The sequence below is a fragment of the Colletotrichum navitas genome, assembly GCF_030913465.1.
Source record: "Colletotrichum navitas strain CBS 125086 chromosome Unknown LY79scaffold_14, whole genome shotgun sequence".
Lineage (NCBI taxonomy): Eukaryota > Fungi > Ascomycota > Sordariomycetes > Glomerellales > Glomerellaceae > Colletotrichum > Colletotrichum navitas.
This window is the reverse complement of record NW_026850560.1, coordinates 418641-432602: the sequence shown is the minus strand read 5'-3', so window position 1 is coordinate 432602 and position 13962 is coordinate 418641. Positions and strand designations below refer to the sequence as shown.

The 13962-nt window shown below is 54.6% G+C and overlaps 6 protein-coding genes across 6 annotated transcripts; 2 read left to right on the top strand and 4 right to left on the bottom strand.

The window, feature by feature from the left end:
- Window positions 1–844: 844 nt before the first annotated feature.
- On the top strand, window positions 845–1717 carry LY79DRAFT_510318 (small-subunit processome; the record flags this gene model as incomplete). The annotated part of the gene is made up of 2 exons (XM_060554150.1): window positions 845–940; window positions 1004–1717. The coding sequence occupies 2 exons, from the start codon at window positions 845–847 to the stop codon at window positions 1715–1717; spliced, it is 810 nt and encodes a 269-aa protein (XP_060416796.1).
- A 186-nt stretch (window positions 1718–1903) lies between these two features.
- On the bottom strand, window positions 1904–4202 carry LY79DRAFT_93544 (uncharacterized protein). The gene is made up of 2 exons (XM_060565228.1): window positions 4152–4202; window positions 1904–4089 (listed from the first exon to the last, which is right to left on the bottom strand). The coding sequence occupies exon 2, from the start codon at window positions 3912–3914 to the stop codon at window positions 2091–2093; it is 1824 nt and encodes a 607-aa protein (XP_060416795.1). The 5' UTR covers window positions 3915–4089; window positions 4152–4202; the 3' UTR covers window positions 1904–2090.
- A 1075-nt stretch (window positions 4203–5277) lies between these two features.
- On the bottom strand, window positions 5278–6039 carry LY79DRAFT_577771 (uncharacterized protein; the record flags this gene model as incomplete). Its single annotated transcript, XM_060559905.1, has 2 exons — window positions 5278–5934; window positions 6037–6039. The coding sequence occupies 2 exons, from the start codon at window positions 6037–6039 to the stop codon at window positions 5278–5280; spliced, it is 660 nt and encodes a 219-aa protein (XP_060416794.1).
- Window positions 6040–6638: 599 nt separating this feature from the next.
- LY79DRAFT_680576 (alanine dehydrogenase/PNT domain-containing protein) lies at window positions 6639–8477 on the top strand (the record flags this gene model as incomplete). Its single annotated transcript, XM_060564542.1, has 6 exons — window positions 6639–6932; window positions 6986–7360; window positions 7418–7500; window positions 7576–7589; window positions 7747–7839; window positions 7898–8477. The coding sequence occupies 6 exons, from the start codon at window positions 6639–6641 to the stop codon at window positions 8164–8166; spliced, it is 1128 nt and encodes a 375-aa protein (XP_060416793.1). The 3' UTR covers window positions 8167–8477.
- Window positions 8478–8685: 208 nt separating this feature from the next.
- On the bottom strand, window positions 8686–9424 carry LY79DRAFT_667778 (cytochrome c oxidase biogenesis protein Cmc1 like-domain-containing protein; the record flags this gene model as incomplete). The annotated part of the gene is made up of 2 exons (XM_060563434.1): window positions 8686–9062; window positions 9277–9424. The coding sequence occupies 2 exons, from the start codon at window positions 9422–9424 to the stop codon at window positions 8686–8688; spliced, it is 525 nt and encodes a 174-aa protein (XP_060416792.1).
- A 588-nt stretch (window positions 9425–10012) lies between these two features.
- LY79DRAFT_588410 (fibronectin type III domain-containing protein) lies at window positions 10013–13628 on the bottom strand (the record flags this gene model as incomplete). Its single annotated transcript, XM_060560916.1, has 3 exons — window positions 10013–13005; window positions 13065–13258; window positions 13369–13628. The coding sequence occupies 3 exons, from the start codon at window positions 13626–13628 to the stop codon at window positions 10013–10015; spliced, it is 3447 nt and encodes a 1148-aa protein (XP_060416791.1).
- Between the last annotated feature and the right edge of the window lie 334 nt (window positions 13629–13962).

The window sequence follows — 13962 nt, the reverse complement described above, 5'->3', positions numbered from 1 at the left end:
TGTAGGAAGCCCTCTCTCGTCATCGGATCTTGACCACAAAGTCCGTGGAATTGCAGCCTTTCTTGTGCCCCTTGCGGCGTTGGATGTCTCGAAGATCTGCTGCCTTTGGAGCGTCCCTTCCGTGAAACGAGGGTTACCTATGATCCTGCTGTCGCTCGTCCTGGGACTGTCCGTGCAAGGAGGGGAAAGATCTCCCGGACTGTTGGCATCGATGGACCGACCTCGCGATTGGACCCCTTGAGGGGGCGCCCCTTGGAAGGGGCGAGGTGACGGTGCTTCCAGAGCCACATGTGTGTGCAGGGGGATGCCGTGTTGTCACTGCCACGCTAGATGGGAGATGGTCGAGGATGCAACGATGAAGATGGAAGGGCATTATTAAGAGACCATTGTTGAGTGGGTAGGTGGTACGTCAGGAGGCTGGATGGAACCACCATGTCCAACTGATTATGGCAAACGCCGTCATGTAAAGCTCTGTGCGATTGGACTAGATTGAACTGACTGCTCGAGCAGTCAAGAGAGGGTGTCGTTTCACGGCACCTGACATGTTTCAAAGACCGTTGGCGTGGGAAAGCTGGCTGAACTCGATGTCGGCCGACAACGTGGGTGGGAAGGTGGGCCCGGGACAAGTGGGGAGTGACCGAGACGGTACATTGTACAAGCCCAAGCCACACTCGTGTGGCTGTAGCTTTCTCTGACCGCCAAAACTTTTCCAAATTTCTGCCGCATCCCACTTCCTAGGCCCAGGATCGCCAACACAGTCCTTCGCTTTTTCGAGGAAGGTTCTCTTTGCCGCCACGAAGACCCTTCCCATACGCCCAAGCAAAAGAATAAGAAAGAAAAAACGATGTCGTCGATCCGCAACGCCGTACAGAGGCGTTCCCATAGGGAGCGTGCTCAGCCTTTGGAGCGCCAGCGGTTTGGCCTCCTCGAGAAACACAAGGTTCGTCAAGCAGGCTCTACTCTCCTGCATTCTCGAGCTAGTTGCTAACGGCTCACCCTACAGGACTACTCCCTCCGTGCCAAAGACTACAACAAGAAGAAGGCACAAATCAAGTCCCTGCGCCAGAAGGCCGCGGAATGCAACGAGGATGAGTTCTACTTCGGCATGCTCAGCCGCAACTCCATGGGCTCGCGCGTCAAGGACGGCAGGAAGTGGTCCGGCACAGTCGCCGGCGACCGCGGCAACAAAGCCATGGACATGGAAACGGTGCGGCTTCTAAAGACGCAGGACGTCGGCTACGTGCGTACCATGCGCAACGTCATCTCCAAAGAGGTGAAGCGCCTCGAGGAGCAGATCGTGCTTGTCGGCGGCATCGAAGCCGCGAGCCACAACGACGATGATGCGGACCACAGCGACGACGAAATCGACACGAGACCCGCGGCGCCGAGGAAGATCGTGTTTTTGGACGGCGCGGAGGCCAAGGCGGATGCCGCACAGGAGGAGTCGATGGAGCTTGATGGAGAAGAGGACGACGAGGACGAGTTTGAGGGTTTCGACGATGACGACAATAAGGACGCCGGCGATGCCCAGGCACAGAAGGAGAAGGCACTTCAGCGGTTACGGCTGCAGCTACAAAATGCGAAAAAGAAACTCAAGGTCCTTGCCAAGGCGGAGGAGGGCCTCGAGATACAGCGTGCTAAGATGGCCAAGACGGCTACCTCGGGCGGCACCACGAAGAAGGGCAAAAAATTAATGGTCCGGGCGCGCAAGCGATAAAGTAATTGTGTTATGTCTCCAAAGGTTGGTGGGTCGGCGAACAAAAAAGTTGGTTGCGTTTTTTCGGTGTTTATGGTTTTTCATTTCTTCATTTCAGTCCTAACATCTGAGCGGTTATGGTTGGGGGAAGATAGCCCATGCTCAGAAACGTCGTCATGCGATACCCAGGCACGCCCCGGAGTAAAGATCTAGATTTACAAAAAAGGAATATCATCGCTCCTGTCCATAGCCCTGGACGAGGTCTCTCATAAGGAAATGCCCATTATTCCAACACCCCCTAACCAGACAGAACGAAAACCCCCCAGAAGATTCATGCCTCGAGAAAGTGGTATCTCATGTTCATCATGCTCAACCCCGGACTTACACCTTTTCTTCATTCTGACTTCACGCCCACACATCTCGCCAGTCCTTTGACGATGCCAGCAAGCGCCTTGAAGCCCAGCGTCAGGAACCATACGAGGCATTTGAATAGACCCGCTACGAGTTTGAAGAGCACCCTCAGTGGCCACGGCAACCCGTCGCGCGCCTCCTTACCAGCCTGCTCCAGCTTCGCAAAGCTGCTGTCCTGACTCTCGATGTCAATTTCAAACTCCTCCATCTTGCCCCTCCGTGCCGCCGCCGCCGCTCGCTTCTTCTCCTCCCTCCTGCTCAGCCGTCGCTCCCCGCCCACAGGCTCTCGTGGTGCAGGCGGCGGCTCAAACGTCTCGACCTTGGTATTCTTCTCGTCCGCCGCCGCGACAAGCAATAACGCCGTAACGGCGACGTCGACGAGGAAGAAACTGTCAATCTTGGCGGCGATGGCCGTATCGACTTCAAGATGGCCGCCGCCGGTGCCGTCACGTGTTAACTTAGCGAGGTGCTGCGGCGACTCGTGGTGCTCAAGTGTGTACTCGACGCGGCTCCAGGCGGGCGAGCGCTCGATGGTGACGCAAAAGGGCGTCGCAAGGGCCGGATGGACGAGGAAATGCGACCCCGAGTCTTCGTCCCAGACGAGGCGGGCACACTCCGTCTCGGCCATCATGACAGCGTTCATGTCGTCCCGCTTGTCCAGCGCCATCTTAGCAGCCGCGAGGGGATAAAGGAGGGCAACGAGGCCGTCGTTGGGTGGGTGCTTGCGGGACTCCTCTTCGAGTGTCGTCGTGAGGACTTCCTGCCAGTGCTTGCTCTCGGCGCCCTTGCCGTGATCTTTGTGACCGACCACGCCGGAGAGAATGCTACTTGCTGACGAACTTGTCGTGGGATTAGAGGCCTTGTAGATCTTGGCAGGGTCGTGGCGGCTGAGGGTAACATATGCTGAGGCAGAGGTGGGATCAAGTCGGAGGCTGTAAAACGGTTGGGATGAAGAGGACAAGGTGTAGATAGGCGCATCCTTTTCCTGGGAAAACTTCATACAGTACACCCTGCCTTCCGAAGGCGGCGCCTTCCAGCCGTTGGATACCTTCCATAGGCTTTTCATGTGCTCGTTTGTTGATACGTCGGGAATGACAGGGGGCTCGATATTTCGCCTTGGCCATCGTTGCGCTGCGTCACCGCTCAGCGGACTCCGTACCGGGCTTCTGTGCTGGTTGCTCTGGCTATCACCCTCAGGGTCTGGATACCATGTCGTCCGATTGATCACGGCTCGCGGGATGTGAGTCGGACTGGTCTGTGTAGGGAAGTAGTCTTGCTGGTTGAGCGGCACGTCGGGGTTATACCGGGGGAAAATGGACCGCAGGGTAGGTTGCTCTTGAGAACATGATGACGGCTCCTCCGTCAGTGGAAGCTTTGCTATCGAGCTCCGAGAGCGAGTACTACTACTTCGCACCAGAGTATGTGCCTGGGAGAACGCAGTGTCTGATCGAGGTGGTATGTTGGCGACGGGAGGAGGCCGTTGGATGGGTGCTGTCCTTGCCGGAGGCTGCGCTGGCCCCTCGCGTCTACATGGCGTAGTTTCTTGCTCGCTAGCTTGGGTCCGGTGAATGCTTTGGGGAGTTTGTGATCGCTCAACTGGCGACTGGACTCGCTGCTGCGGTGTCTGTCTGCCGTGACGCGGCGGAGATGCTTGATCAATTACGAGGATACTCTCGGGAGACACAGCCCGCGTCCGCTCCTGGGATTCTGATCTTTGAGTTCTAGATGCTGGCCTCCGCACCGCTGGAGGCTTCGAGTTGGGATTCGGGAAGAGTGAGTACCCTCCAGAGGGTGGCGGAGCCGACATACTTGCTGGACTACGCTGCGTTCCAAGTCGAGTGTTGGATTTTGCCCCCTGTGTTGGTGATGTCCAATTTCCTCTGCAGGTAAGGGGTATTGCCTGATGAACGAAGAAGTAATCCAGCTGCTACCGATGCATGATCCCAACTACTGAACCTAAGGAATAAACAAGTTCTTTTCCCCTACTACTGCAGTTCTAGTCGAGTGAACTAGGTGAAAGAGAGAGAAAGGCACGTAAACATACCACTGTTTACGATACCAAGAGAGAGTATATACTCCCTGCCCATTGAATCAAAAGCGCTACGCTGGTTCAATGGCAGGTCACACACGGGCAGGCCTAGTAAGCGCTGGCTCATCAGACAGGCCATGATGAGTGGCGAGAGCGACAGAAGGATGTAGGGGATGGATGGGATGGAAGGGAATGTGGTCGAGGTGCCATACCAAAATAGAATGCAAGATGCGGGCTGGGCCAATCAGTCTAACCATCACACTGCATCGTAGGCGCCGAGACCAGGGTGGTAACAGACCAGCCGCGCGGGGTTGGTTCGACGTGAGATTCGCGCCATTGGCCAGAACCGCCAAATTGAACTCCTGGATTCTGACCGCCGTCAGCAGTCTTTGAGAGATGCCGACTGTGCAGCACTTCGGGCAGCGGAGCGAAATGCAACGTGGAAAAACGGGATGGCTTGCTGGGTTGTTTGAGATTTATGCGTGTCTCGCCCTTGGCCTTGGAGAGAGGAGCGTTCGTCCATCGCGTACAAGAGCTCAGAGTACATGTTACATGCTCTGTACAGAGTACACCCTCGAGGAAGAAGAAGGGAAAAGGAAAGAGAGAAGGATGAATGAGTTTTTCTTTTCTTTTTCTGTCGCGGCAGTCTATCTTTAGCCCAACAAGGTCTGCACTTCTTTCTATTTTATCTTATTTACCTGTGTGACCTTTAAAAAGGACCAGCTTGGATGTGTACTTCAATCTGCATTGACAATCAAGAAAATTTGAGGGCTTATTGATTTGGCAGAGATCGCATTTGATTTGGCTTCTTTCAGGTGCCGAGACGAGACCTGACATGTGTACCTGGAGATCAATGTTAGGATGGGAAGCTGTTCTTGGCAACTTGCCTGGTTGGTGTGTATATGTCGGTGTTAGTTAAACCGGCACCGCTCGGACTTGAGTACCGCTTTGGTCAGCTTCCTGATAAAGCTACTGGGGCACTGCCAGCATTTTCGGGAATACATGGCCAGGAGCGGCGCTGGCGTGATTGGACCAAGCACTGCTTTGAGACTCTAGTAAGATGGCCATCGAGTAGCAATTGTCACCAGAGATTTCCCAAGACCTTTTGAGGCCATTGATGCTCATCCTAACGGGGTGGTGCTCACAATTGCTGGGTAATACCGCGAAGGAAGCTGGGGAGCGTGATCACAAAATGGTTCTCAGAACGTTCTGACATGGAGTCAGGAACACCAACCCTGAAACTCACATCACCTTCGTGCCTGGCATTGAGTATCTGGAGGACCACCTGGCGCAATACAGAGCTTTTACTGAGGAAAAGGCGAAGTGACTGGGTTTGGTCGAGTTTCGGCATTAAAGATCGAGCGCGTTTCCAGATGACGAGGTGAAGTGGGGTCGTGAATATTGGACATGGTGTGTAGACCTCATTATCTACTGCTTGTTTCTCCTTCGTAGGTTCTTGTAGAATGGCGGGAAAGTATTCCGCAAGGAGACCAGTGACCTGCACGAAGCTTTCACGATCAAGGGGTTGCCAAATGTGCTGGCCATCGTCAACTGCTCCGGTCTCGGGTTTGGCGATAAGAAATCGTTCAGACCCCGAGGTGAGTGAGCCTCTGGTATGGCTCAACATTATTTTCTGTGTCGTTAAGGGGTCTAACAGATCTCTCAGGTCAGATGTGTGCCATGGCCAACGGTCAACTTGAGCCTGGCGACGGTGACGCGACAGGATGCCGACGGCTCTTGGACATTCTGCGTCCCAAGAAACTTCGATGATGGCACCGTCATTGGTGGCACAAAGGAGCTAGACAACTGGGATCCAGAACCGTCACTGAGGGTGCAGCTGCTGGAGGACTTCGCTGATACGTATCCTCGTATACTAGATAGAAGATGGCGATAACCGTACCATTGTTCGCGCTTATGACCTTGGGGGCAGGGGTTTTGAATTTGTACGGAGTACTGTCAACGTAGATTTCGAAGTCTGTTGCAAGATAAGGATTTGACTATATGCGGACGCGTTGAGAGCAAGATGTCCAAAGAGCGATATCGGCATAGGCAGATAATTGGTCCCTTGCGATAGTACCCAACCAAATACGTAGAGCCGTTCAAGGGCCACCGTTCGATGGCTGCAGGATTGGTACCTGCATGGCGTCATCCGAAGGACGCCTGAGTGGTCTAATCAGGGCTTTGCCGGTAGGGGGAAAAAAAAACGTTGTTCTAGGGGAGCAGAGGTGTTAGTGAGGAAATTTCAGCGAGACAGTTTTTAATTTTGTTAAATTTTTTATTGCTGTTCTTTAGGTTTACTGCCATCCCATGTCACTCTTCCCCGCGCTCCGATAAGCGGTGAAATAATAGTAAGACCCCTTGAGGAGTCACAAGGTGGGATGTTTTAGAGTCATTGCCCCACGTCCTGTTCTGACCCAAACCTAGCAGCTTCTCCTTCCTTCAACAAACATCTTTTAACACTGCGATTTTTCATACTACTTCAAGTCAATTGAAATCGCAACAATGGCCAGCACCGTCCTTCACCTCCGGTCCGAGACCAAGCCCCTTGAGCACCGCTCTGCGCTCACCCCCACTACCACCAAGGCTCTGATCGAGGCCGGCTACACCGTCAACGTCGAGCGCAGCCCCGTCCGCATCTTCGACGATGCCGAATTCGAGGCCGTTGGTGCAAACCTCGTTGAGGAAGGATCCTGGGAGAAGGCTCCTGCCGATCATATCATTGTCGGCCTGAAGGAACTCGAGGAGAAGGAGTTCCCCCTCAAGCACGTTCACGTCACTTTCCTTCACGTCTACAAGGTAGTTTCTTCTAAAGCAGTCAGCCCAGGGAACTGCTAATAACAAATATTCAGGGACAAAGCGGTTTTGAGAAGACTCTGGGTCGCTTCCCCCGCGGCGGTGGTACCCTTCTCGACCTTGAGTTTCTGACCAACGAGACAGGGCGCCGCGTGGCCGCCTTCGGGTACCACGCTGGCTTCTCTGGAGCCGCCCTTGCCCTCGAGAACTGGGCCTGGCAGCTTACCCACCCGGGACAGCCATTCCCCTCCGTCGAGTCGTACCCCAACGAGGATGCTCTCATTACGGACGTCAAGAAGGCTTTGGACGAGGGCGTAGCGAAAAACGGCGGCAAGAAGCCAAGAGTGATCGTGATCGGTGCCCTCGGCCGCTGTGGTTCTGGCGCCGTTGACATGTGCACCAAGGCTGGAGTCACCGATATCATCCGCTGGGTAAGGCTTGACTGTGGCTCGCACCATCATTCGTTTCACAGGCTAACGAAGACACAGGATATCCAAGAGACTCAGGCCAAGCCTGGCCCGTATAGCGAGATCAGGGAGTCTGACATCTTCGTGAACTGCATCTACTTGAGGTATGTATTTATCTTACAGCAAACCCGAAAAGGTGATTTCTAATGTAACAATGCTAATACCATTACCTCTTACAGCCAACCTATTCCTCGTATGTACCATTTCATTTGCGATTTGTCGTATGTGTTGGACGGTTTCTAGCGACCCAGGAGAAGATCATACTCCCCGGTTTGCTTTCGAAGGCTCACGATGGCGACGCAGCTCAAACATGGAGTTCTTGAGGCATTGGCTAACCTTTACTACTTTAGCCTTCGTCGACATTGAGTCTCTTCAGGCCCCTGGTAGGAAGCTTTCCGTTGTGTGCGACGTTTCTGCCGATACCACCAACCCCCACAACCCCAGTAAGTGCTAGTCCTCAGGATTCAGGTCCAGTCTCGTGCTAACGCCGGCAAACCCTAGTTCCCATCTACACAGTGGCCACCACGTTCGACAAGCCCACCGTTCCAGTCGAGGGCTTTGAGAACCCGCCCCTGAGCGTCATTTCCATTGACCACCTGCCTTCGTTGCTGCCCCGCGAGTCTAGCGAGGCTTTCAGCAATGATCTGCTGCCCACCCTCCTGAACCTCAAGGACTGGCGCAACGACCCCGTCTGGGGCCGCGCTGAGAAGCTCTTCAAGGACAAGGTTGCTACCACCCTCCCTGCCGAGCTTCAGAAGAGAGAGGTCTAGTGGGCCCCTGTTCAGCCATATCTTTGTTTTCTGTGAAGTTGAGAAACCTGGCGTTTAAGGGAAGAAGGGGAACGTTACGTGCGTGAGGAAGAGAGAGAAAAAGAACACATCCGAGTTGAGAAGCGGCTTCTGGGAATGAGATGTTGAGTTAGGGGGGGGGGAAAGTATAGACCATGTGCAGGCGTATCAGAGGATGATTCGCCCTGTCATAGATAGAAGCTTGCTGGCCGCAGATAGGCCTTGCTGATGTACTCTTTTTGATATTGGCCCGCCGTCTGTCTCCCAGCTTCGGGTCCCTTTTTGGTGTTTGTTATACCTAGTCTACATGGTGTGTGAAAATGTTGTGTTTGTACAAGCCAAATGTTCGCGCCATGGAGCAGGGTGTCCTAAACCGTAAACCCAGAACGCCCAACATATATATGCATCTGACCCCCGCGGTTCTCCTTTTCGCTACCCCATCCCAGGCTGTTGGCAGAAGAACAAACCGGGGCCCCTCCGCCGCACCATCAATCACCACTCTTATCTCTTTCCTGCCAAGGCAGCCGCCGCCGCCTCCGCCTGCTGCTGCTGCTCCTCCAACCTCTGCCGGTCCCGGGCGGCGTATCCGCCAACCCGCTCGGCCATGCGCATCTTCTCCTCCTCTTTTCTCCTCGTCTCGGCGTCCTTCTCGGGCAGGCCCCACCACTCGCGGATGAAGTCCTCCTGCTGCGCCTTCTTGACGGCCTTGCGCTCGCGCTCCTTTTGCCGCTCAAGGCGCTTGGCGAACCACTCCTCGCGCGCGGCGTCGTGCTCCTGGGGCGTCGCGTGGGCCTTCATGCACCCGTTCATGGCCCGCAGCTGCGTGCGGCAGACAAATGAGACAGTGAAGGTGCGGTTTAAGGCGCAGTCTGCGAAGGCTATCCGGGGTCGATTTGTCAGCTTGCTCGTCAAGGCCACCTTGGTAAGGCGGGGGAGGGTCGCGGTGGATGTTCCTCATTGGAGCCGCCAAAAGGGGAGGGAGAGGGGGACGAGGATAACCATTCTCATGGGCGGCGGTATCTGTCTTATATGTACGAGGAAAAGCGGCGGGCAGCCCGAGGAGATGGGGAATTGTGTAAGGGACGAACGCACCCTTGATCTCGGGGGCGCAGGCATTGCGCACGCGGGCGTGGTAAATGTCTCTGATCTGCGCTTCCTGTGAGGCGGAGAGGGGGAGCGGGTTGCGCGAGGGCATCGGCAGGCTCTTTGCAGCGCCGCCAGTTGGATCCTGAGCCGCCATTGCGGCCATCAACCGGGGGACTCGGGGGACTCAGAGGTAGGAGGTTTCGGGGCGTTGCGGTCCCCCGGGAGGATGCTGACTTCTCGTTCGGGTCGGCAATTGATGGGATGTGTTGGCAATGTCGCCGCTCCTTTGTTCAATATCGACCGTCGGTCGAAGGTGCCGTCGTTTCGGCCGTCGCTTCTTGCGAGAAGGGAGGCTTGCGTGGGTGGTTCGATCTGGTTGGGTAAATCTACAGCTACCCGTCTGTCTCTCTCTCTCTCGCTCAGTCGTGGGTGTGACCCGTGCTTTCGGACGAAGCTTGCCAATTGAGACTTTCTGCCGGCGTATTGAATTTTACCGCCTACCCGATGCGACTGGATTATATACGTATCCAATACGACAAATGCGGAATGAATACTCCGTAGAAACTTCTCAAGATACATACCTAACTCTCGGAAGAATTAGATCGATACACAAACACACGTGGACAATGCAAGGAGCCAGACATGAAAATGTTGAACGCCCTTGTGAATTGATTTTTTTTCTTTTAGTTGGGAGGTAAGCACTACATAGTTGATGGCATTTGACCTTGACATTGTCACTGAACTACGCGTCGTTCTTGTCTCCCTCAGCTTCGGCCTCATGAAGCGCTCGGTGCAGCTCGATGCTCTCCTTATTGTCTTTGCCCTTCTTCTTCATGGAAAACTTGTTACTCCAGTTAGTCATTCTGCTTTCCTTAGTCTCTTTAGACTTGGATGGGCCGAGAGACGGGCTGCTTGTGACGCTTTCGTAACTTCGACCAAACAAGCCTTCCTCGCCGTAATCATCAATGTCGCCGAAACTGGATCGATCGGCTGACAAATTCTTGTCCGAGTTGGTGGTGCTCCCTGGCCCCTTCTTAAACAGGCCAGAGTCTTTGCTTAGCCGAGATGACAGACTGAATTTGCTGGAGCTTCCTTTCCTGAAGAGCTTGCGGTAAGCGTTTTCTTGATCCTTGGTGTTAGAGTCGGATAAAGTGCTTGACACGACCCTGTCAAGCGTCAAGGACTCTCGGGACTCAGTAATAGAGGTCTGGGTATGGACGGAGAAAGCGTCGCGGGACTTTCTCGAGTCAGTCGGTGAAGTATCATAGCCTTGCGGCGGATCCAGGCCTGGCATGGAGAGCTCTCTGGTTTTGCCCTTTTCCTTAGCTTCCTTATCTTTGGCTTTGTCCCTGGCCTTGTCCTTAGACTTTGTCTTGTCCTTCTCTTTACCAGAGTCGCTTTCCTTGTCTTTGCTGCGGAACAACCCACCAATGCCTCCAATAGAAAAGGTCGGTGCCGCAGGATTGAGACGTTGACTCAACAAGGATTTTGAGTCGGAATTCTGCTTACTAGCCGGCGGTCTGCTGCCAATGACTCCGACCTGGCTGGGCGAGACCTGCGGATCGTTCAATGCTTCGTGGTCTAAGATTTCGTCGTCGGCAGAGGCCAGCGTCGTCTGCAAAGCCGCAGGAGAGCCGTGAAGAGAGGGCCGTCTCGACGGAGTTCGTGAAGGCCACGGACCGTCGGGAGACCACAAGCGATTTCTCTCGCCAGGATGGTTCCATATAGACCCGCTGTCAGTGGAGGGACGGGGCAAGTCTGCCGAAGTCATGGAAGTCGGTCTAGGGCTGCTAGGATCCCGGTCTACAAGAGAGCCATTCCATAGCATTAAACGACGGGCCGAGGAGAACATGCTTCGTCCAAGGTGGGACGCACTGCTTTCCGTCATCTCGGGACCCGCTGAGTTCCTGTTTCGTCCCAATGAGGAGAAGCTTGTTCTACGGCGAACCGTTCCGTCTGGGTCGTCGGCCTGTCGAGGGAACGACTGGCTCTGACCGTGCTTCAGGCTACCCAGTATCGGTCCACCGTCATCAACAGCTTTGGCGCCCTTGCCTCTCTGGAATGAAGACAGCAAATTCGTGAACCGGTGTGCTGCCGGTGATGGCTGTCCGCTGGGGGAAGAGGTAACATCATTGAACGATGCGTGGTCGCCGTTGTCAGGCGCTAATTGCGGGAATGCAGTCTTATGCGAAGGCCCAAGTGGACTTGAGTGAGCACTGTTGGACCTTTTGGACGATTGTGGCGAGTGGGCGTCGTATTCGTCATCCGGCAAGAATGGGCTTCGTTGAGAGAATGAATCGGGGCTTGCAGCGTCGTCATCGCCCAAGATACCGGACGGTAACAAAGCTGCAGCTGTCGGACTGAGCGGGGCATTACCGGTGAGGGCTCTGAAATCTGCATCTGAAAACTGATCGGCGCCAAAATTGTCGGCTCCAGAGATTTCCAAAAAATGCGAGAAACCAGTCCGGCCGCTGAAACTAATCGAAGGCTCAAAGGAGTCGGAGGCAGGAAAAGGCCCTGTTGGAGATGACATGGCAGCGTTAGAAAGGGAATTTCCGGTACGGCTTCGGCGTTTAACCTGCGCGGAGAGGCTCTGGTCGAAGTCGACACCAGAAGAGTTTGCTTGGTTATAGAACTGGAGACTCTGTTGGTTCTGGGCGTAGACCTGAGCGTGGAGAACGTGAATATGGCCTTCCAGTTGTTGGGATTTTCGGTTCTCCATAATGAGTTGGCTCTGGAGTTCCCGTCGCTTGATTTCGAAGTCCCTCTTCATCTTTCGGTCGTCTTCCCGCCAAGTGTCGTCTTCCTCTCCGCCTGGAAGCTTTCTCCTAGCATCTTCAAGCTCCTTGAGCTGTTCCTTCTTCTCTTTGTATTCGGTCTCGAGTTGCGAATACTCCTCCTGCAATGCAGAGTTGTCCTCGTCCAAGTGCTTGATTTTGAGGTCGCGATCTTGCTCCAAGCTTTCCTTCTCAGCCGCAAAACCCTTACGCGTCTTCCGCATGTTCTCGATCTCGGCGGTCCACTTATCGATGTTATCGATGATCTTCTTGCGCTTGTCTTGCTTTTCCTTGAGTAGGTTCTCCTTCCTCGCCTTGTCCTTTGTGGCTTGGCGCATCTGCTCATAGGTAGCCTTAACCTTCTGCCGAAGTTGCGCTGTGTTGTCGTCCTTTTCCTTTTGCATCTTTTTCTTCTCCTCCTTTTCTTTCTTAAGCCGCTCTTCGAGCTGTTTGAATTCGCTTTCTTCGGAGGCGTGTAGGGATGCTGTCTCGTCAATCTCCTTCCTCGTCCTCTCCAATGCATCGGCAAGGTCTTTCAGTGAAGCCTCGGGCTGGTCGCCCCCAAAATCTTTGATTGACGGCTGTTCTTGGCTCGCTATGGAAGGGGAGTGTCTGCGATTAACGGTGTTGCGTCTCTGGCCGGAAGGCCCGTCCCGCACAGCAGCAGACCCGCCCTCGAGAGATGGGGCCGCCTCGATGGTGGGAACCTGACTGCGACCGCCATTGTCCTCAAGACACGGGAACTGTCCTGACTTGGGGTCTTGATCTTGAAAACTGTCGGGGAGCCTCGAGTTGCCCAGTTCTGGCCGTCCGTCGGATCGGTAGGTACGCAACCGTATGACCTGGCTACCGGCTTGGAAATTGTTCGGTCCGACAGCGATGACGCGTATGTTGTAGCAGTGGTTAGGCCTCAGACCTGTGACGGTAATTGCCGTTTCTTCCTGCCTCGACTCGCCCACTGTAAAGAATTATCAGAAACACTGTCCATGACCACCAACGAAGCGGGCCTAGACTGACCATTTACGCCATTCACCTGGATCAAGAACTTCTGCACAGGTCGGTTGTGCGTGGGGCGTGTCCAGTTGAGGGTCGCGGCGTCGGGTCGGATGCCGGCAAGGGATACGTCTGGGGCCTCGGGAACGTCCACTCCGAGGATGCTGATCAGGTCGGTCGTCGGCTTCCAAAGAGTTTGCCAAGCGCGATGAAGCAGCCTAGAGACGGTCAGAAAGGACTAGTCTGGGTATGTCGCGTGCGCGGAACAAGATGGTAGTGGCTCGACAGGCGACTGGAGGGAAGAAGAGGTCGCGTGGGATAAACTCACCAAATGACTGCGGCGAGCGTCACCAGCATACTGGCGTGCCGCACGAGCAACTCATCCAGGCTCCAATAGCGAATACCCTCTCGGGTGTAGTGAACAGACCAGGCGAGGCAGAGGGAGGCGTAGAGCGGAGCAACAACCCAAAAGGTTGCGAGGGTGGCGGCGAAGAGGACGAATTTTTGGAAGCGGCTGTTTGGCCGCTTAAGCCACCAGGCGACGAGGGAGCTGATGAGGAGGATTTTCATGAACAGGGTCCATAACATCGCCGCGTCGAGCTCAAAGATCGGAGAAAAGGAAGGTAGGGAAAGCGGAAGGGTAGGGGGAAAGCGAAGGGGGAGACCGTTCGCTAGTCCTCTCAAGGGCGGTCTGGTGGGAGAGAACAGAAGTCGGTCAAGGAAGGAATAAAAAGGATGGAAGAAAATCTCGGCAGTTGTGTTGTCTGCGGCGGCGATGTAGACAACCATGACACTGACCGGGAAAGAGCCAGCAGGTGGGCTTTTCGGAACCAAGAGCCACTGTGACTGCGACTGTAAAACTGCCAGAGTATACCTCACATCCGTTACGCGTGCACCAAATGCAACTAGCTGCACTCTGTCC

Excerpts from the sequence above, each read along its gene's own strand:
- LY79DRAFT_93544 (XM_060565228.1), bottom strand. The coding sequence starts at position 3,914 with ATGTCGGCTCCGCCACCCTCTGGAGGGTACTCACTCTTCCCGAATCCC.